General features: G+C 44.0%; 3 protein-coding genes across 4 annotated transcripts in view; all 3 read left to right on the top strand.

The window, feature by feature from the left end:
• Nucleotides 1-3,545, top strand: part of SYTL2 (synaptotagmin like 2) — a gene marked incomplete at its 5' end in the record, with an annotated part of 49,408 nt that extends 45,863 nt beyond the window's left edge. Inside the window, 4 exons of the mRNA XM_081327701.1 lie at nt 120-198; nt 987-1,086; nt 2,103-2,308; nt 3,117-3,545. Of these exons, the coding sequence (XP_081183827.1) occupies nt 120-198; nt 987-1,086; nt 2,103-2,308; nt 3,117-3,262 (531 nt within the window). The 3' untranslated portion in view covers nt 3,263-3,545. The remainder of the gene's footprint in view (nt 1-119; nt 199-986; nt 1,087-2,102; nt 2,309-3,116) is intronic.
• Nucleotides 3,546-6,876: 3,331 nt separating this feature from the next.
• On the top strand, nt 6,877-7,941 carry CCDC89 (coiled-coil domain containing 89; the record flags this gene model as incomplete). The annotated part of the gene is made up of 1 exon (XM_081327580.1): nt 6,877-7,941. One exon carries the CDS (start codon nt 6,877-6,879, stop codon nt 7,939-7,941), a length of 1,065 nt encoding a protein of 354 aa, XP_081183706.1.
• Nucleotides 7,942-12,930: 4,989 nt separating this feature from the next.
• Nucleotides 12,931-17,213, top strand: CREBZF (CREB/ATF bZIP transcription factor). Of its 2 annotated transcripts, none has more exons than XM_081327235.1 (3): nt 12,931-14,010; nt 14,688-14,766; nt 15,951-17,213. In XM_081327235.1, the coding sequence occupies exons 1-2, from the start codon at nt 13,115-13,117 to the stop codon at nt 14,734-14,736; spliced, it is 945 nt and encodes a 314-aa protein (XP_081183361.1). In that variant the 5' UTR covers nt 12,931-13,114; the 3' UTR covers nt 14,737-14,766; nt 15,951-17,213. The 2 variants fall into 2 exon arrangements, with proteins under 2 accessions (XP_081183361.1, XP_081183362.1); XM_081327236.1 differs by having other exon boundaries at nt 15,589-17,213.
• Nucleotides 17,214-19,618: the final 2,405 nt, after the last annotated feature.

Raw genomic sequence — 19,618 nt, 5'->3', positions numbered from 1 at the left:
TGGGCATTCTGTTTGATGAAAAGAGTTACAGAAGTACAGAGGGTGAGTGTGCATTAGGCTTTTCCTAACCATTGATTGTTTTTGCTTTATTTCTTCATTTGTTTTTCCAAATGGTGAAGACCCCCTTAAAAGGATTAGAGCTTGAAAACAGAGGGGAGATAAAGATAGCTCTCCAATATATCCCACAGCCTGTTGGAGGTAAGTATTCCAGTTTTATGTATGTGTATGTGTGTGTTTGTATACATATATACATACACATAAACATACATGCATATACACACATATACATGCAGGCAGACATACACACACGCATATACTGTATATATTTATTTGCTTGTATAGGTAGTCCTCGACTTACCATAGTGACTATTCAAAGTTAGAACAGCATTGAAAAAAGCAACTTATGACTGTTTTTCACACTTACGACCCTTGCAGCATCCACATGGTCACGTGATCAAAATTCAGGCAGTTGGCAACCAACTCGTATTTACGACAGTCACAGCGTCCTGGGATTATGCGTGATCCCCTTTTGCGACTTTCTGACAAGCAAAGTCAGCGAGGGAGCCAAATTCACTTAGCAACCATGTTACTAACTTAACAACTGCGGTGATTCACCTAACAACTGCGGCAAGAAGGGTTGTAAAATGGGACCAAACTCACTTAACAAATGCCCGCTTAACTCCAGAAATTTTGGGCTCGTAAGTCGGGGGCTGCCTGTAGTGCAAGGGCAAACTTGACAAACCTTGTAAGGCTTGTTGCTGGCTGAGCAACCATTTGTCTGAATAGGTTTAGGGTTTCCTGCCCAAGCAAGGGGTTGGACTAGAAGACCTCCGAGGTCCCTTCCAATTTCGCTATTCTGTTATTCATATATATATATATATATATATACACATACACACACACGCAATCAACAGGTCACCCCAAAAGTAAAATTAATATTTAAAGCCCTCTGTTGATCATCTGTTATATATGTCTCCATTTTAAAGGCAAAAAGACTTCAGGTACCGGCGAAGTTCACATTTGGGTGAAACAGTGCAATGACCTGCCTGTCCTCAGAGGCCCCAAACTCAATTCTTTCGTGAAGTGGTAAGTACATCGCTGAGGAAAGAGGCTTAGTGGTTAAAGTTGCTGAGCTTGTCAGCTGGGGCAGCCCAGTTTTATGATCCAAGTGCTGTGTGACAGGGTGAGCTCCCGTTCCTTGCTCCAGCTCCACCTAGCAATTCGAAAGCACACAACTGTGAGTAGCAGTAGAAATAGCACTTAGGCTTGTCATCCACTTCACAGTGCTTTACAGCCCTCTGTCTAAGCGGTTTACAGAGTCAGCATATTTTCCCCAACAATCTGGGGCCTCATTTTACCGACCTCGGAAGGATGGAAGGCTGAGTCCACCTTGAGCTGGTGAGAATCGAACTGCTGGCAGCCAGCAGTCAGCAGAAGTAGCTTGCAGTACTGCATTCCAACCACTATGTCACTGCATTCCAACCACTACGTCACCACAGCTCTTGATAAATAAGTACCACTTCGGTGGGAAGGTCACAGCGTTCTGTGCACCACAGCGTACAGTCATGGTAGTCCCACGATCATGGAAGTGTCTTCAGACAACGCTCGTTTCCTCATCTAGGAAGTGGAGATGAGCACTGCCTTTTAGAGGAGGACAGGACTGGACAGGGGATAACTTTACCGTCACCTTTTTAAGTACAGTGAATTTGCCCAAGAGGTGACAACTGTGTTTCGCAACAGAACTGATTGGGTGTGGTTGGAAATTCTCCACTCGAGGTTGTTCAACATAGTCTTTCAGTCATGTCATACTGTATTAGAACAGTTGAAAAATCATCATGGAATCACACAAGAACATCAGGATGTTTTAATAATAACATAATTGTTATGTTAATAATAACTTTTTTATTAAGTTTTACCGGTCTCGTGTAGTATTGTTGTAAAGTATACCATCTAAAATCGTGGGTGTCCAACCTTGGCAACTTCAAGCATGGCTGGCTGAGTTAATCTGAGAATTGAAGTCCAGAGGTCTTAAAGTGGCTTATGTTGGATACCCTGATCTAAAGTGTGTTTGTTATCATTTCTTTTGCCCCTGTTCTCCAAAGTACCGTTCTTCCGGACACAAGTCGAAAGAGCCGTCAGAAAACCAGAGCTGTTGCGAAGACGACCAATCCGATCTTCAACCACACCATGGTTTACGATGGCTTCCGACCGAAAGACTTAAAAGAAGCCTGCGTGGAACTTACTGTCTGGGATCATAATAAACTTGCCAACCATTTCCTGGGAGGACTGAGAATAGGACTTGGAACAGGTACCAATTTCTATCACTTTCTTTCTTTCCCTTTCTTTCTTTCTTTCTTTCTTTCTTTCTTTCTTTCTTTCTTTCTTTCTTTCTTTCTTTCTTTCTTTCTTTCTTTCTTTCTTTCTTCCTTCCTTCCTTCCTTCCTTCCTTCTTTCTTTCTTTCTTTCTTCTTCCTTCCTTCCTTCCTTCCTTTCTCTCCCTCCCTCTTTTCACTTTCTCTCTCTCTCTCCCTCCCTCTTTTATTCATTTATTTTTTTCTTTCTTTCTTTCTTTCTTTCTTTCTTTCTTTCTTTCTTTCTTTCTTTCTTTCTTTCTTTCTTTCTTTCTTTCTCCCTCTCCCCTCTCCCTCTCCCTCCCCCTTTTTTATTCATTTTCTCTTTCTTTCTTCCTTTTTCTTTCTTCCTTCCTCCCCCTTTCTTTTTCTCTTTCTTCCTTCCTTCCTTTCTCTCCATCCCTCCCTTTCTTTTTAAGTTTCTTTCTTTTTCTCTTTTCTTTTCCTTTTTCCTTCCTTCCTTCCTTCCTTCCTTCCTTCCTTCCTTCCTTCCTTCCTTCCTTCCTTCCTCCCTCCCTCCCTCCCTCCCTCCCTCTTTCTTTCTTTCTTTCTTTCTTTCTTTCTTTCTTTCTTTCTTTCTTTCTTTCTTTCTTTCTTCTCCCCCCCCGAAGTGTAGAAAAATGTTTATAAGTCACTTTTCTCAGTGCCATTGTAACTTCAAACAGTCACTAAACAAATGGCTGTAAGTTGAGGACATCCTGCATTACCGTGCAAATAACTAATTGATATTTGCTGCTAATTTCATTTATTTAAACCCTTTATTAGGGAAAAGCTATGGCGTTCCAGTGGATTGGATGGATTCTACAATAGATGAAGCCAACCTATGGGAAAGAATGATCAACTCTCCCAACACTTGGGTGGAAGATACTCTGCCACTCCGAATGCTGATGGTGGCAAAAATGACAAAGTAGAAACAATGCAGTAATCCGTTGCTTCCAGTTGATATGATTTGCTGGAGTTTGATGGTGAGAAGAGCCAGAAAGATACAGAGATAAACATTAAGGGGACCAATTCTTTCATCAGGTGTAAATTTCAGCAGAAGGGATCTTTATGCTGTGTATAACTTAACCTTGTTTTTGCTGGATGCTACCACCACAAAACATGTTAGTGTCTACTTATCAACTGGTACTGAGGTTTGAATTAAACTCTTTTAATCTTTAATAAACACTGTATGTATTAAAACAGGAAATGTATTTAAACTATGTGCAGTTGTCTTGCGTGGTCTTTTAAGTCGATCATGAAAAAGAATTAAATGATTTCTTTAAATAAGCTAAATGACTTTCGGTGAAGATTTATAAGTTGGTGACGGAGTCAACCTATTCTCCAAAGCACTTGGAGGCAGGACAAAAAGCAGTGGAAGCAACCTAGAACTAAGGAGAACTTTCCTGACAGTTAAAACCAGGAGTCTTCAAACGTGGCCCTTTTATGACTTGTGGACTTCAACTCCCAGAATTCCTCAGCCAGGCACGCTGGCTGAAGAATTCTGGAAGTTGAAGTCCACAGGTCATAAAAGGGCCATGTTTGAAGACACCCCCCCTGGTTAAAACAATCAATCGGTGGAACGACTTGCCTCCAGAAGTTGTGGATGCTCCAACACTGGAAGTTTTCAAGAAGAGATTGGACAACCATTTGTCTGAAATGGTTAGGGTTTCCTGCCTGAGCAGAGGGTTAGACGACCTCTAAAGTCCGTTCAAACTCTGTTATTCTGAATCAATTGCAGTCCCAGTGTATCAGATCTTGCAAATTTGCAATTGTTCCCTGGGGTGATATTCTACAGAACTCAGTAGAATTCAATCCTGTAGGAAGCCTTAAAGATTGCACTCTTTAATATTTGATCACCAATAAGCTCCATTGATCATAGCAGGACAGGCTTCTAAGTAGATAAGGACAGGGGCACACTTTCAGCCATTTAAATGGTAAGGCATCTGTATCCACACTTAACCAAAAAAGCTGTCTTTTTTGCCAGCTTTATGTTTCATACATTTTAGTGTTTCACCTTTATTGCTTTCTTAATTAATTGTCCGGTCAGCAGTAGTCTTCAAGAGTTACAGTCTGGCGCTGTAGAGATAAAATATGTCTGAATGTTTCCCCGGAAAGGAAATGTCTGTTGCACGTAGGGACAGCCAAAGCTTTCAATTTTTCCCCCCTTTGGAGGTTTTCTTTTGAAAGCAAGATAAAGTCTCAGGCTGTAAAAGGAACAGCTAGAGTCTGTTTGCAGTCTAGGTTTCCAGGGAGATGCAAACTCAAGAAGAGTGTCAGGACATTCAAGAGAGTCAGAGAATAAAAACATGGTAAGGAGAGACTTTACTGATCTAACATAATCTTTCTTTGTAATAATTCTTTAAATGAAATGGATATATGTAAGAATGGATCAAATCCGGGGCCTATAGCTCAAACAACGGTGGCAAAAATGGAGAAGTGGACAAAATCAGATGAGTTTGCATTAATGTTTGTTAGTCTCACGTCCAGGTCTTCATTGTTTAATTATGAGAGTCTTAAACATTTTTTTCAAAATTAATTTGAAATTTCAAATCAAGGGGAAATTTCCTGACAGTGACAATAACTAATCAGAGGAACGGCTTGCCTCCAGAGGTTGTGGGTGCTCCATCACTGGAGGTTTGTAAGAAGAGATTTGAACAGCCATTTGTCTGGAATAGTATAATAAGATCTCCTGCCATGGACGGGGTTGGACTAGAAGACCTCCAAGGTCCCTTCCAGTTTCTATGTTCTATATATAGACTTCTATATTCTTTGTAAGCATGTTCCCCCCCCCGTGCTTCCTCTCGTAAGCTCCATCTACTCTGTAGATGCCTTTTCGTTGTAAATAGTCTGCTAAACATGACAGAGTGTTTCCTAAAGAATTCTCTTATTATTCTAGGAAAGAGCATTGTAGTATCTTAAGCCAAGGAAGAGAAGCCGCATGGTGACATTTATCTGGAACTTACCTTATTTTTTTTTTAAAAAAAATCCAAACTACACAATATATTGCTTCCTTGGTTTTCCCTCCCCCCCCTTTAGTCCTTAATCCTCTACCTAAGTAGGGCTTCAACAGGTGGCATCTTTATAGCTTGAAAACTACAGCGTCGGATTGGATTAGAGCAGGGGTCCTCAAACTTGGCCCTTTTAATGACTTGTGGACTTCAACTCTCAGAATTCCCCAGCCAGACATGGCTGGTGGGCAACTCTGGGAGTTGAAGTCCACAAATCATTAAAAGGGCCAAGTTTGAGGACCCCCGGATTAGAGTTTGGATAGAAAAACCCAGGGCTTTTTTTCTCATAGAACGCTCAGAACGGAGTTCCGGCACCTTTTTTGGATGGAACCTTGTAGTGTAGGCAAGGAGGGTTGTATGACATGTGTGAGTCCCGGCACCTTTTTCTTTTACAAAAAAAGCACTGGAAAACCCCCAAGCTTGATACAGAAAGAAAGCAATAATAATTTCCCCTATTTCCAGAGCTACTCAGCATTGACAAAGTAGAAGGAAATCCCAATAAATAGAGTGGGATGTTTTTGAGTAAATCTTTATGAAAGTTGGCAATCCTTTAAGAACTTTTTTTTATCTACAGGTAGTCCTCAACTTACAACCACAACGGAGTGCAAAATTTCTGTTGCTAAGTGAGACAGTTATGTGAATTTTATCCCTTTTTACAACTTTTCTTGCCCCAGTGGTGAGACACTGTAATTGTTAGTAACGTGGTTGTTAAGTGAATCTGGCTTCGTTGTCTTTGATTGTCAGAAGGTTGCAACAGGTGACCCTGGGACATTGCCCTCGTCATAAATATAAGTCAGTTGCCAACCGGTTGAATTTTGATGCCATGACCGTGGGGATGCTGAAATGGCCATAAGTGTAAGTCACTTTTTTCAGTACTGTTGTAATTTTGAACGGCCCCAAAGAAACTGTTGCAAATTGAGAACTACCTGTATTCCATAAAAATCCCAGTGCATTGGGACACTTTGAAATGGAGGTAAAGCAACTTTTGAATTAAGAGGTGTCAAGGAAACATGGTCATCTTCTGCTTTCTCTTCTGTTTTTGAATAAACAGATTTAGGAAAGCCGCAAAAGCATCTCTTGAAAAGTTTGTTTCTTGTTTCTCTTCGAGAAGATTTGAGAAGGCACCTATTGAAAAGATGGAACATTTGCCTGTTCTTAAGAGTATTGTTTATTGGGAATTGACTGATAACAAGAACTGACCCAACTTAAAATCTGCTACGTATGGACTGATTTCAATCTTGCTGTCTCTTTTGTCCCTAATTACACTGAAGAGTTACATCATTTCTCTGCTGAACACAAACTCTTTTTCACCTACAGTGAAAAAGGATGGCAAGAGGATCAAGACATGGGAAATTGGTTCTGGAAAGCTGGGGCCTTCTAAGCTTGTGATGTCATAGAATTCTTGGAAGTTGTGCACCAACTGTCATTTGGACCCATTGAACTTCTGAAGAGCAGTCCAGAATTTTTGAATGTTCACCTGAAGAAAGCTACTGGGGAACTTGTGTCTGGAACAGCAAGACAAATTGTTTCTTGATATGCCTCAGGACGGGAAGAATTCGAAAATATCCAAAGAGATGGAAGGAGAGCTAGAATGGAGCATGGGAGATCCTTTTGACCAGTTGGAGAAGCTCCATGGTCTTTCTGATGAGGAGAAGGGCGAGAAGGCCCTGCTGCGTTCGCGCCTCAACGAGCAGTCTCAGTTGATCTGTATCCTCAAGAAACGAGCTGACGATCAACTGTTGCGCTGCAAGACGCTGGAGCAGATCAACGCCGAGCTGGAGGAGACGAGAGTGGGAGATGCTTTGAGGTTGGAGAATCAGACACGACGCATCCAGCATCTGGAACGGCGCTTTATGGACCTGGCTGCCAACCACGAAGAAATGATCCGCTTCAAAGACGAGCACAAACAACAGAATAAGCAACTCCGAGAAGAAAACAGCCGCCTGCGTCAAGAGAACGAAAGCCTCTTCAGCCAGCCTCTGAAAGATAAAGAAGCAGAGTTGGCCCAGCTTTCTTCTCAGTTCAAGAAACTTTCCACGGACATGGAGGCCTTGAAGAAAAATTATCAACAGCGCTGTCGTTCAGCCGAAGAACGGGAGAAGGAACTGCTGGAGGCCCAGAAAGAACAAACCAGAGTCCACACCAAGGAAACAGACTCTTTGAAAAGGCAACTGGACGTCTTGGAGAAGAAGCAGAAACGGGTCCTTGACCAACTGGAACAAGCAGAGAGGCAGCTTAGAGAAGTTGAGAGCAGCCTGCAAGCTAAGCTGGAGGTGCTCACAAAGGAGAAGGAGGACCTGCTCAACCTGGCCATGGAGAGAGGCAAGGTGCTTCAGGAAAAGCAACGGGAGATCCTCCAGCTAGAGAAGAAGGCGGAGGATATGGAGAAGGCCAAGCAGGCAGCCGAACTACAGTTTGAGACAGAAGCTGCAATGGTGGACAGTAACCTACGAGTTAGAGATCTAAAACGCCGTCTTGAGGGGGCAGAACAAGCCTACTCGGAGCTCCGGATGCATTTTGAAGCTTACAGAAAGCACAGCACAGAATTGCTGAACAAAGAGAAAGAGTTAAATACCAAACTGCGTCACTTTATGGCGTAACGGGCACAGTTAAGTATTCCTGTCCATCTTGACACCTTCTTTTAAGGAAAGACTCAACTTTTAAGAGATCGGGTGTTTTTTTTCTAACGTAGTTGTTAAATATAACATCTTTTATTCAGAGTTAGATAGAACGATCGCTCGTAGGTTGTTGCCATCGCTGTGTTGACCACTCAGCCCAGAGAGATGTTGAATATTTAGAATATCTTAACAATAAATGTGTCAGGATAATAACGATTTCCAATCCGAAGTCGAGAATTTGCATTTAAACCTTGTTCCATTTCTAACATGTTTATTTTTGTTCCGGAGTCGCTTGGGGTTACACTAAAAGCATTTTAAGATGCTGCTGACTGGCCTGCAGGTAGTCCTCGACTTTCAACCATTCGTTTAGTGACTGCTGGAAGAAACGGCGGGTCTTCGCGCATAGGACTGTGGCTGCATCCCCATGGTCACTTGATCAAAAGTCAGGCGCTTGGCAACCAGCACACAGTGTCCCAGAGTCATGTGATCACCGTTTGCGACCTTCCCTGCTGGCTTCTAAACCAGCAACGTGAACGGGGGAAGCCGGATTTGTTGAAGGACTGTGTGATTCGTTTTCACAACTGCAGTGATTTGCTAACAATTGTGGTAACACAGGTGGGTAAAGTCAGGCGTGACTCATTTAACGACCACCTCGTAATTTTTGTGGTCATAAGTCGAGGACTACCTGTAGCCACAATTCTGGATGGAACTGACTTTAGAAGACAGATTTCAGGTGGATGTTAGGAAAATCTTCCTGGCGGTAGAGGAGCAGTGGGATTCATTGGGAACTCCTAATTCTGGGAAGGTGACTGGTGCTACGGGGAATGGCTGCCCCTGGTGTTGGCGGAGCAACAGGTGCCGCTGGGGCCACTAACACCACCAGGACAGACAGTATCAAAGGGGCGGGAGCTGGTTAAGTGCCTGCTGCTGCTGGATTTGGTGCTTGGATCCAGGACCGGTTGATCTGGACAATCGCAGAACCTAAACTCCGGGAATTCGTCTTTGAGGAAGTTGCAAGGGTCGCAGCTTGGGAATCCTCCTGGATCAGTTCAAATAACTGTGCTCGGAAGCGGTTCCCCCCTTTCCTAGATAAAAATAAATGAGTAAAGGTTTCCCCTGTCCAGTGGTGTGCAACTCTAGGGGGCAGTGTTCATGTCCATTTCTTAGCTGAGGGAGCCAGCATCTCATGACTATACGCCAGAGGTCACCAACCTTTGTCGGTTGGCAGACTGGAGGAAAAGGGAGGAGTAAGCATTTTACACGCTTGCGCATGGGGCTGCAAGCATGTGCGTGCCACAAACGGGGTGGGGTTAGTGCCCGTGTGATACTCGCTAGCCCTGCCCTGTTCTTACTTGGCGCAGCACCTTGCTTCTGCGCCCCGTGGCATGATGGTGGCCGTTTTTGTGCCTTGCAATGTGGCGGCGGCACTTTTTGTGCCCTGTGTTGTGACAGGGTTTTCACGCCCAGAGGTGTGGTGGTGGTGGCCCATTTTCACATCCCATGGTACGGCGTCCTGTTTTTGCGCCCCCACGGCCGCGGCACCAGCACAAGTGAGGGGATGAGCACGTGTGCGTGCACTGACCACCCTCTCCCGCAGCCTGGTGGCCGTGGCCCACAGGTTGGGGACCCCTGCTGTACGGCAAGGAGCACAGAACACTGTTACCTTCCCACCAAAGTGGTACCTATTTATCTACTCGCAATTGCAGGCTTTCGAACTGCTGGTGCAAGGAATGGGAGCGTACCCCATTGCATGGAGCTCGGGTTTCGAACCCAGGCTGTCACTTTCCAGCTGATAGATTCAGCATCTTTAACCACTGAATCACTACTCCCCGTTTCTAGATACGTTCAGGTAGAACCAAGGCAGCCATTAGTGTTTAAATTTGGCTTCCTGCATTGCTCAATGCCTCCTTTTTTTGATTCTACAAACCCCAGGATTTTACAAACAGGAAAAGGAGCAATGCAACAGCCATAAGGTGAAAGAAGTGCCTTGTTGAGGAGCCAGTTTCCAAATAGGCAGCAAGATGTTTTGAGGAAAACCTTCTGACACTGAAAGAAAACTGAGAGTGTTTAACTACGGTTCATTGAATAAGCCATACTTTTGCTGGATTCAAACAAAAGGCTGAGCTATGAAACATGGTTGACAAATTTAAGAGGTCTTGGTTCCCATCACAGAGGAAAGTCAAAATAATTAAACCAGAGTATGGCTTAGAACATAATAGAAATAGAATGTAAGCTTTTAATCTCTGTAACTATGCTTCAGTTATATTCACAGAAAACGCTTAGCCTGGCCTATTACCGATCTAGTGGCTGCATTTAGGGGTTTCAGTGATCTATTATTACTGGCAAAATTTGATGACAACTCCTGAGATCTTGTCTGTCGCTTGCCATATGTTTTAAATATATTTTTACTAAAAGTTTTTTTTTCTTAATATAAAATAAAAATAAAAATAAAGAAGTGGGGTAGGGGAAATGAAGTGATGGAAAAGGGAAAAAGAAATTAATAAAAAAGCAGTAACTTGCAAATTTGTTGGTGCATCCAGGTATGTCAATAAAGCTATAATATCCACTTTTTATGGAGATTCTCAGTCATCCAGGTCATAGTTGTCCCAAAGATGGTTTTTCATGAGGCAACTGGACTCTCTTTGTTTTTCTTTGAAGACGTTTCGCTTCTCATCCAAGAAGCTTCTTCAGCTCTGGCTGACTATCTCCCACCATCCAGTCAGAACTGAAGAAGCTTCTTCGATGAGAAGCGAAACGTCTTCAAAGAAAAACAAGAAAAAGCATCTTTGGGATATCATCTTTTTAATTATACCAAATAGTAACCATAGTAACCATTTCTATAGCAGTAACCCACTTAATTGTCAAAACCCAAAAGTTGTCAGAAAGATGAAATTCTGACTTTCGCTTGCCATATTCCTTAGATATTCCATTCAGTTCCTACAGCTTTCAACCAGTCGTAAACTAACTGTCTTGTAATCATAGAGGATGTGTGAAATGAGTATCGTCTAAGACAGGGTTTTTCAACCTTTACACCCATTGTACCACTTTTAGGATATGGCAATATCCGAGTATCACCAGTCGCCTAGCAAGGTGTCAAAAACCTGATGACCCCCACCCAAAAAAGAAAAACAGTGATGAAGTACAGGTAGTCCTCGACTTACAACAGTTTGCTTGGTGACTGTTTGAAGTTACAATGGTACTGGAAAAAGTGCCCCCCAAGCCACAGCCGAGCAAGACACCTGCCTGCCCGCCCGGCGGCGCTCTTCCTCCTGTCCGAGGTTTTCATTGTTGTGAGCATTTCTGTTGAGGATTGGCAGCGGGAGTGGGGTGGGGTGGTTGGTTTTTATTTCCCCCATCTGCTGGGTGGTTGCAGCAGGTTTTGGTCACTTCACATGACCCTGGGACACACTGTGACCATCATAAATATGAATCGGTTGCCAAGCATCTGAATGTAAATCACAAGACCCTGGAGATGCTGCAACGTTCCAGCTGATCGGCACTTCTTCTGGGCTCTGAAGCGCCAGGATCAGCGCCGAGCTCCAGCTGGAGCCTGGCGCTGATCCTGGCGCTTCCGCTGAGTCCCTGCAGCTCCAGCCGTCTCTCGCTCAGGCTTGTGCGGTACTGCCACCAGTTCAGCTCATTCCCTTCCCCCGCTACCACTTTTCTAGGATGATCGCGTATCACCTACCAGGTGCCAATGTACCACAGGTGGTACCCGTACCACTGGTTGAAAAGCCCTGGTCTAAGACTTTCTGGACACAGAAATCTGTATTTTCAGGATCGGCTCTAGACCAGAGGTCCCCAACCTTTTGGGCACAAGGGACTAGTTCTGTGGAGAAAGATTTTTTCCACAGACTGGAGGGTACATGGTCTTATGTGCTGCCTGCATCCCACGGATGGGGCTTTGCTTGTTGTGTGGACCGGTTGCTGGTATCCCACGGACCGGGAGTTGGGGACCCCTGCTCTAGACATTTTGGGATCCTGAGCAAAGTCCTGTTCCAGTGCTCCATATGATTTGGTTCATCTTCCATTTTGTTTTTTATTTAACAAGAAACCCTCTTGGGTTTTTTTCTCTTCAAATTTTTGAGGTATATGCTTTTAGCCCTGGGCATTTTCACCCTCCCCCTCTCTGAGCATCCATTGTTGTCATGGCAATAATTCTGCAAAATTATATTTGACTCTTGAGCAGCTACGCTGCTATATGAATTATGTCAATTACACTTTCTGAGTATAACTTTAATAGTTATTACAATTCTCTTGTTCACAACCTTCCAATAGTCTTGTTTTGTAATATTATCAGTTTCCTGAGGTAGACAGATGTAATAATTTTTTTCCTATGACTTGCACTGCTTGGTTTGATTTGATTTGAATTGGCAGTTCAATTCCAGTGAACTCCGGGCATTGCATAAAACTAAAAAAAACCACAAGAAAGAACAGCTAAACACATCCAACAGGCAGCTCAGACTAAAAAGCTCTAATAACAAAATCCACAAAACAGTAGTCCGCTGTTCACTACCACTTGCCCAATTTTATGTTTTCAAAAAACATAGAAAGTTCTAAAGCAGGGGTCTTCAAACTTGGCCCTTGTATGACTTGTGGACTTCAACTCCCAGAATTCCTCAGCCGGGCACGCTGGCTGAGGAATTCTGGGAGTCGAAGTCCACAAGCCATAAAAGGGCCAAGTTTGAAGACCCCTGCTTTAGAACTTTCTATGTTTTTTGAAAACATAAAAGGTTATCACACGTTATACACACATTCTGTGTTTCAGAAGCCACTAAATTTGCTCCACTAAATTTTCTCCTGCTTGAGCGGTGGGGCTGGACTAAAAGACCTCCAAGGTCCCTTTCCAGCAATATTCTATTCTAATTTTAAATAGGTTCCGCGTAAAACAAGCAACCCGCCTGAAGCCACGCCTCTTCCCCCTGCCGGACTTCTACTCCCAGAATGCTCAGGAAGAGCGCCGGAGCGTGCGCAGGCGCAGTCGCGCCGTGGGCGGTTGGCGAAGGCCGTCGCGTGAAGAAGGACGGGCGAGGCCGGCGGCGAAGTTGGCCGCCGTCGCCGCCTCAGGGAGAGCGACGCTGAGGCGGGCCTAACCGCAAGGCCCACCGTTTCATCGCCACCGGGCCCGGGGCACCGGCTCGGCCTCGCCGCTGTGATGCGCCACAGCCTGGCCCAGCTCTTAGCGGCCTCGTCGGGCCAGGGAAGGCCCGGAGAGCCGGCCGCGGCCTGCTCGTTTCCAAGCCCGGCGGCCGAGCGGCGGACCGAAGAGGAGACTGAAGCGGCGATGGCGGCCGAGGACTCCCTGGAGGAACCGGACGAGGGCGAGCTGCTCTTCCCGGCGGGGCTGGAGCTGGACGCCTGGCTGGAGGCGGCGGTGGTGGGCGGCGGCGAGGCCTCTTCTCCTCCGGCTTGGGGCGGGGCGAGTCCGCCGGCCGAGAAGGCGGCGGCGGCGCGGCCTTCCAGCTCGTCGTCGTCGTCTTCTTCTTCTAGGCCGGCGCGGCCGGGCAGCAACCGTCTGAAGGCGGCGGCGGCGGCGCGTCTGAACCGGCAGAAGAAGAAGCTCTACGTGCAGGGCCTGGAGACGCGCCTGCAAAGCCTGGCCGCCGAGAACCGGCAGCTGCGCGACCGCAACCGCGGCCTCTGCCGCCGCCTGCGCGACCTGGAGCGGGAGACGGGCTACTTGCGGGCCGTGCTGGCCAACCAGAGCGCCTTGGGCCGCCTGCTCGGCCGCCTGGCCGGGGACGGAACCGGCAGCCTGGGGCTCCGCATGAGGGTCAGCACCAGCCTCTTCCAGGAGACGGCGGCGGCGGCCGGAGCCTTCGGCGAGAACGGCGACCACGACTACGCGCTCCCGGTCCGGGCGGAAGACCCGGCGGTGGAGGAGAAGCTGCGCCCGTCGTCTGGCAGCCCCGGCGGCGTTTGCCTCCACGTGGACCGCGACCACCTTTCGGTGGAGTTTTGCTCTCTCTGCGCCAAGCGGGCGGCCAGCTCGGAGACTTGGGCGGCCGCTCCTCTTCCTCCTGCTGCTGCCCCCTCCTTGCTCTCCATAATGTAGGGTCAAGTATTTCCACTTCTTCGGGCCTACGCAGAACTTAAAAAAACAAAACACTTCGGGGGTCTCTTGCCTGCTTGCCGTCATCCAGGGGGTGCTAGCGGAGGATGCAGTTAGGAGAGAGAGAGAGAGAGAGAGAGAATGACAGAGAAGAGGAAGAGGATTTAAAAAGAAAACCTAGATAAATGGGGAAAGTGATGATAAAACTGGCTTGTTGGTAGAGCCGCCGTTGCTTTAGTGGAGGGGGAAGAAATGCAAAACTCCCCCCCCCCTTTGTGTTGGAAGATCATCTTGCTGTGTCAGGATGGGGTGGTGTCCAGGTTGGCCGCAGTGTTGTTGTCGTCGCTGCTGAAATGTTTGCAGGCACACACATTGATCAAAAACAGCTCTTGTCACTGAACTGCAGCACGGGCACCCTTCAAAGCAGGTAGACAGTGGTGGTTAAGAATGGGCCCATGAAATGAATAAACGGTGGGATAGATTTTAAAAAAATAATCTAGCCCGCTCTGTTGCTTTAAAAGAAGCTGAAAATAAAATGCATAAACTTCAACGTCTTGACTGGAGAGACTTAACATCCAAATAGTAATAATGCACAGCAGGCAGTTTAAAAAAACAAAAACATGCATGTGAAATTGTAAGGCATCTGTTATACATTACTATTAAACTTTTCTGACAGTTTCTCTTTTAGGTGCTTGCCCTGCCAGGCTCCGTTGTGTAGGGGTTAAAAGAACAGTCGTTTGCCACCTCGCAACCTGGTAAGGATCCATAATATTCCCATAATGTGGTATCGGGCAGTTTGCATTGGTACTTAGCCTGTTTTTCTTTACACAAATATTTGGTCTGGCCCAGGAACTAGAAGTAGCTCCGCAGGCATTTCCTAGAATCAAGTTAATTTTGATTAATCAAGTTTCAAGTAATGGCACTATTTTTCCCTGTCATTCTAAATTTTTAGCATGTTCCTGACAAAACACATGTAGACATTATTTTATGTAGTATTTTAATAGGTTAAGATTATGGGGGGGAAACGCTGCTAAATGTACATTTAGCAATGTGTTGCTTGGTGAAAGGGGAATCAAGACCATTGTTTTTGAGGCAATGTGAGTATATCTTTAAAGAAATAAAATATACCTCAACATTTACTTTAGAACTTGGACTTTTCTAGTGGAGTAAACTACTGAGTTTCACAGCTTTAACAACATTTAGTAATGAGGCAATTGCTATAAGCTTTTCCAGTTAACAAGAGATGGATTATTTGTCCATATACTTGGCTGTTCAGTTACTATAATAATGTGTCCTTATCTGCAAGGAAGCAAATAAACCGACAGGTTGTTTTAGTAATGTCACTGTTCTTTCACTACATCGCTGCATGCATTTTGAAGACTACCTAGAAATATTTTAGTCTAGTGAATTTTGTTTAGTTTTAAAAGTCTCATGTAGGTCTCTTAAAGCGGGACCTGCATTTCACTAAACTACTAAAATGAAAGTGGCATGCCAGTTTGAAGTTTTCAGAAATAAGGAAAAAGTAAATGAACATTATCCACACCCCCACACACATTTATGCAATTGTTCCTGTCTAGGGTGGAGGAAGATTTTCTGCCGACAAACTCATGCTGGTTTGGGGGCTAGCACGTGTTTTCCCTGCATCGACTGTCTGCTGTGTTTAAATGCTTTATATTTAAACTTCTGTAAATTGGGGACATAAGGGTTGTGAAATAATGTAAAGTGAGGATTCACAAAGAATGTTAAACCTGGAAAAATAAAGGTTTCCTCTCGTCTTGAATTAGAAACAGATGAATATTTCCCCCTACAAATGAAATGCAAACTTCTTCAAAATCTGTTGCACTCGATATGTGTTCAACCACAAGATTTTCTTTGTGAAACCTTGCTGTTTAATGAAGTATGTGTATATTTAGCATCCTTGTTTTTCTTTATGCTGAAGTGGATACAGCTGTCATGGGCAGAAGAGACGGGACCAGCTGCTGGCCACCCCTTCCTGCTTTATTTTAAAAGGTAGTATGAGAAAAAGGGAGCAAGGTAACAGGGCATTGGCTGTATTTCACTTTGAAAAAAACAACAACCACCGAACAGGGTAACGTTAATGTTTTGAGCAACTAATCCAATCTAGCAAGAAATTAAATATACTGATGTGAAAAGTGGCATTTAAAAAAAGCATTTGCTTTCTCACTGGTCATTTCATTTATTCCTATTCTGAAATTTACTAAATTCTTCAAAGTTATTTATGTATCAGATGACTAGCTCGACCACACCTTAAATTTTCCAATTTAAGAATTAGGATTGCTGCAAAGATGATTTTAATTCTAATTGATGCAGCTGTTTACTCCTCTGTTGTCACATCTGCTATATAAATGTACATATTCCAATCTCTAAATCAGTAGGAGCATCTACAAGGAAACTTGGCAAGTCTTTTCTTAAGGCAGCTGCAGTGTGGCAGAGAACTAATTTCTTTGCCAATTCATTTCTTGATATTATCCTATACTTAATAACTGTGGCTATTTTTTAGAAGTCTTCTAAATGCAGTAGTCCTTGCCAGATAATAAACTGAAATATGAAAAGGTAGATAAGGAGTTTCTCAGTTTTTAATCATGCTTCAATATTTTTAAATGGCAGCAATTCATTTTCCATAATTCATTTATTTATTCTCTTGGGACTCGATCAAATTTAATGGTTCATTTTTTCTATGGTTGATAGCCATGGGCCAACAGGAGGAAAGATTTGTGACACATACTTCTGCGGTTGTATTTCAAGAAGCAAATGCATTTTTAAATTGCTTTTCACAGAAGTTGTTAACGTTGCATTGTGAAATTGAATCCTCTTTTCTTTTGTATGATTTAAAAGTATTTGTGAGATTAAAAAAATATTCTGGGTATTTAACCATGTGTGCGTTGAAAAATAAACTGTTGCCTTGAATACCATTCTCAGCATAGAAAGAGTGACACATTTGCTTAGCCAAAAGCCCAGAAGTGAAGACCTGCAAGGATTTTAGTGCCTACTAAAATATATTCGAGCCAAATAGATTTGCAAATATTTTGTCCTTGTTAACCAGTTGATTGAATATCTCTTGAAATTAAAGCCTTGAATGGAATATCCTAATAGTACTTCAAAAATATGTCAGTGTTTCTGTGTAAGTAATTCAGGTGTACTTATGAGGACAGCTATTCAAATTAAAAATGTTTACCTTTCAGTCAAAGACTCAAGGCTGCTTTTTTATCAAATCCCTTAATTTTCTATAAAATAGTCGTTTAGCTGGGTGGCTCATTCAGAAATGATTTGTGCGGTGTTAAGAGATGAATTATAGATTAACCAATATAATTATGTGTATTTTTCTGGTTGAGGATGGATTTATATTAGTGCTCGGAGGGTTTTTTCTGTGATTGATAAATGCTCTAGCAGTATTTATTTAGAAAGCTTTAATTTTTCTGTATCGTTTTTCATCACATGCTCCCAGGATGGTTTACCTAACATAAAAATTGCAGAAGTAAAAACAAAGAATTGAATATTTCTTTTAGTGTGGAACGGGCATGTCAAACTCACAAGGTCACGTAATGTCGCGTGGCGTATTGGGACTTTTTCCCCATTGCCACCAATGGGGTGGGTGCGGTTTCGGCGTGACGCATCCTGCAGTTTGACATGCCTGGTATAGAAAATAAATAACCACTAATCATATCCTTTTACTCAGGCAAAATTTATAGATCTCATATATATGTATATTATACTGTTTAAAAATGTACTTAACACAAGATTAAAAAAACTGACAGGTTTAAACAACAATGAGCAAACCCAGCATTTCTGCATTCACAAATAATTTTGTAAATGTTGATCACTATAAAAAAACAAGTATGTGCAGTGACATGCTTCAGCTATGGCTGAATTATACCAACTCGAAAGCGTAATATGTATATTTTCCCCACCTTACCTGGGAAAGAGGCTGCTGATTTAAAAAAACAAAATCCTTACAAAATCTACTTTCAATCATTCGTTTAGCATCTGTTCAAAGCTACCATGGCAGTGAAAAAAAGTGACTTATAGCTGGTGCTTACACTTAACAACCATTGGGGTATCTCTTGTGTCACATCGTCAACATTCAGGAACTTCACATGTATTTATGACAGATGCAGCCTTCCCAGCTGGCTTCTGACAAGCAAACTCAATGAGGAAATTCAGATTCACTTAACCACGATTCATTGAACCGCAGCAATGCACTTAATTGGGGCAGAAATGGCCGTAAAATCGGGTGCAACTCACTTAAGAACTGCCTGAGCAATTCTGGTCCCAATTGTGGTTGTAAGTCGAGGACTACCTATATTCAAAACAAGGTTGTTGCATGATTCCATGCATTCTAATTCTTGATATGCCACATATTAAATATGCCTGTCATCCCAGCTTCTCTGCCTCTGTGGACGAACTCATTTTTCCCCCCATTCGTGTTTTCTTCCTGGAAAAAAAAGTGGCAGTAAGACCCTCCCCATACAGGCACAGACCTCCTCCCTCTTCCAAAAAACAAAAAAAAACCAAAAACCCAACACTCTTAACTAAGCCAGGGGTGTCTTAACTGTGGCAACTTTTAAGATCTCAACTCCCAGAATTCTGGGAGTTGAACTTGACACATCTTAAAAGTTCTTAAGGTTAGAGATCTCCAAGGTAAGCCTTACGCAAACTCACATTTTGTTGAAAAACCATTTTGTATTACCAAAACAGTGTTTAGTTTAATTTCATTCATAGCGTTAAAATTTGAAGCGGCCATTTAAACATTTGGGGTCAGTACTTTGCTCAGTGCTTGGTTATACCTATGCATTTTGGAAGTTTTTTTCCTGTCAGTTCCACAAAGTTTGGTATTTATAGCTGATATTTTTGTCAGTTTTTATAAATACGAGAAACTGCAGTGTGCTTTATTGACGCTAGAAGGATGTTCATATTAAGTTGAGACAATGCAGTTCATTTCAAGAAGTGGGCCCTGGCGTAGTCATGCTGGCCACATGGCCACAGAAACATGTTTGGACAATGCTGTCTCCAGGGCTTTTTTTCTAAAAAAAAAAAGTGCCGGAACTCTCATCTTGGGGGGGGGGGCGCTGCTGCGGTCACGGGTGTGAGGGGTGTTGGCAGTGGGCTGTCCCCTGGGGCCGGAGATGGCGCGGCTGGTGCAGTGGGAGCAGCGGGGCCCACTCTATATGGCGGTGCTGCGCGGGGCAGGCGGCAGAGGCGTGGCGGGCCAGGCGATGCAGGGCGACCACTTAGGTGCACAGGGCGAGGTGACGGTGGCGCAGGTCCAGCACTGGGTAGGCCACCAGCCTGGCTGACACGGGTGAGCACAAGGAAGGAGTGCACATGGACTCCGCAGAACCCACCTCCCACTCCTTGTCCTCTCTTACTTACCTAGTTGAGATGGTGTAGTTGGGCAGCAGGGAGGGATGCAGACTTCCTGCCAACTCACCTTCGCTGCAGATAACTTGCCGGTGCAACGTTTGCTGGCCAGGTCTTTTGGCGCGCTCAGCAATTCCTACTGGCTTTCGAGTAGCATAGCTTGTGGGAGGGAGGGTATAGCATAGCTTGTGCAAAAGCTTTTTTTTTTTGGTGCAAAAAAAGGTGCCG

The sequence above is a fragment of the Vipera berus genome, assembly GCF_964194415.1.
Source record: "Vipera berus genome assembly, chromosome: 4".
NCBI classification, from domain to species: Eukaryota; Metazoa; Chordata; class Lepidosauria; order Squamata; family Viperidae; genus Vipera; species Vipera berus.
The sequence above is the reverse complement of the archived record's forward strand: the minus strand, read 5'-3'. Positions and strand labels throughout refer to the sequence as shown.

Excerpts from the sequence above, each read along its gene's own strand:
- CREBZF (XM_081327235.1), top strand. The coding sequence starts at position 13,115 with ATGCGCCACAGCCTGGCCCAGCTCTTAGCGGCCTCGTCGGGCCAGGGA. Across the intron at positions 14,011-14,687 it reads CCCTCCTTGCTCTCCATAAT|TTTCTCTTTTAGGTGCTTGC; the intron begins GTAGGGTCAAGT and ends CTTTTCTGACAG.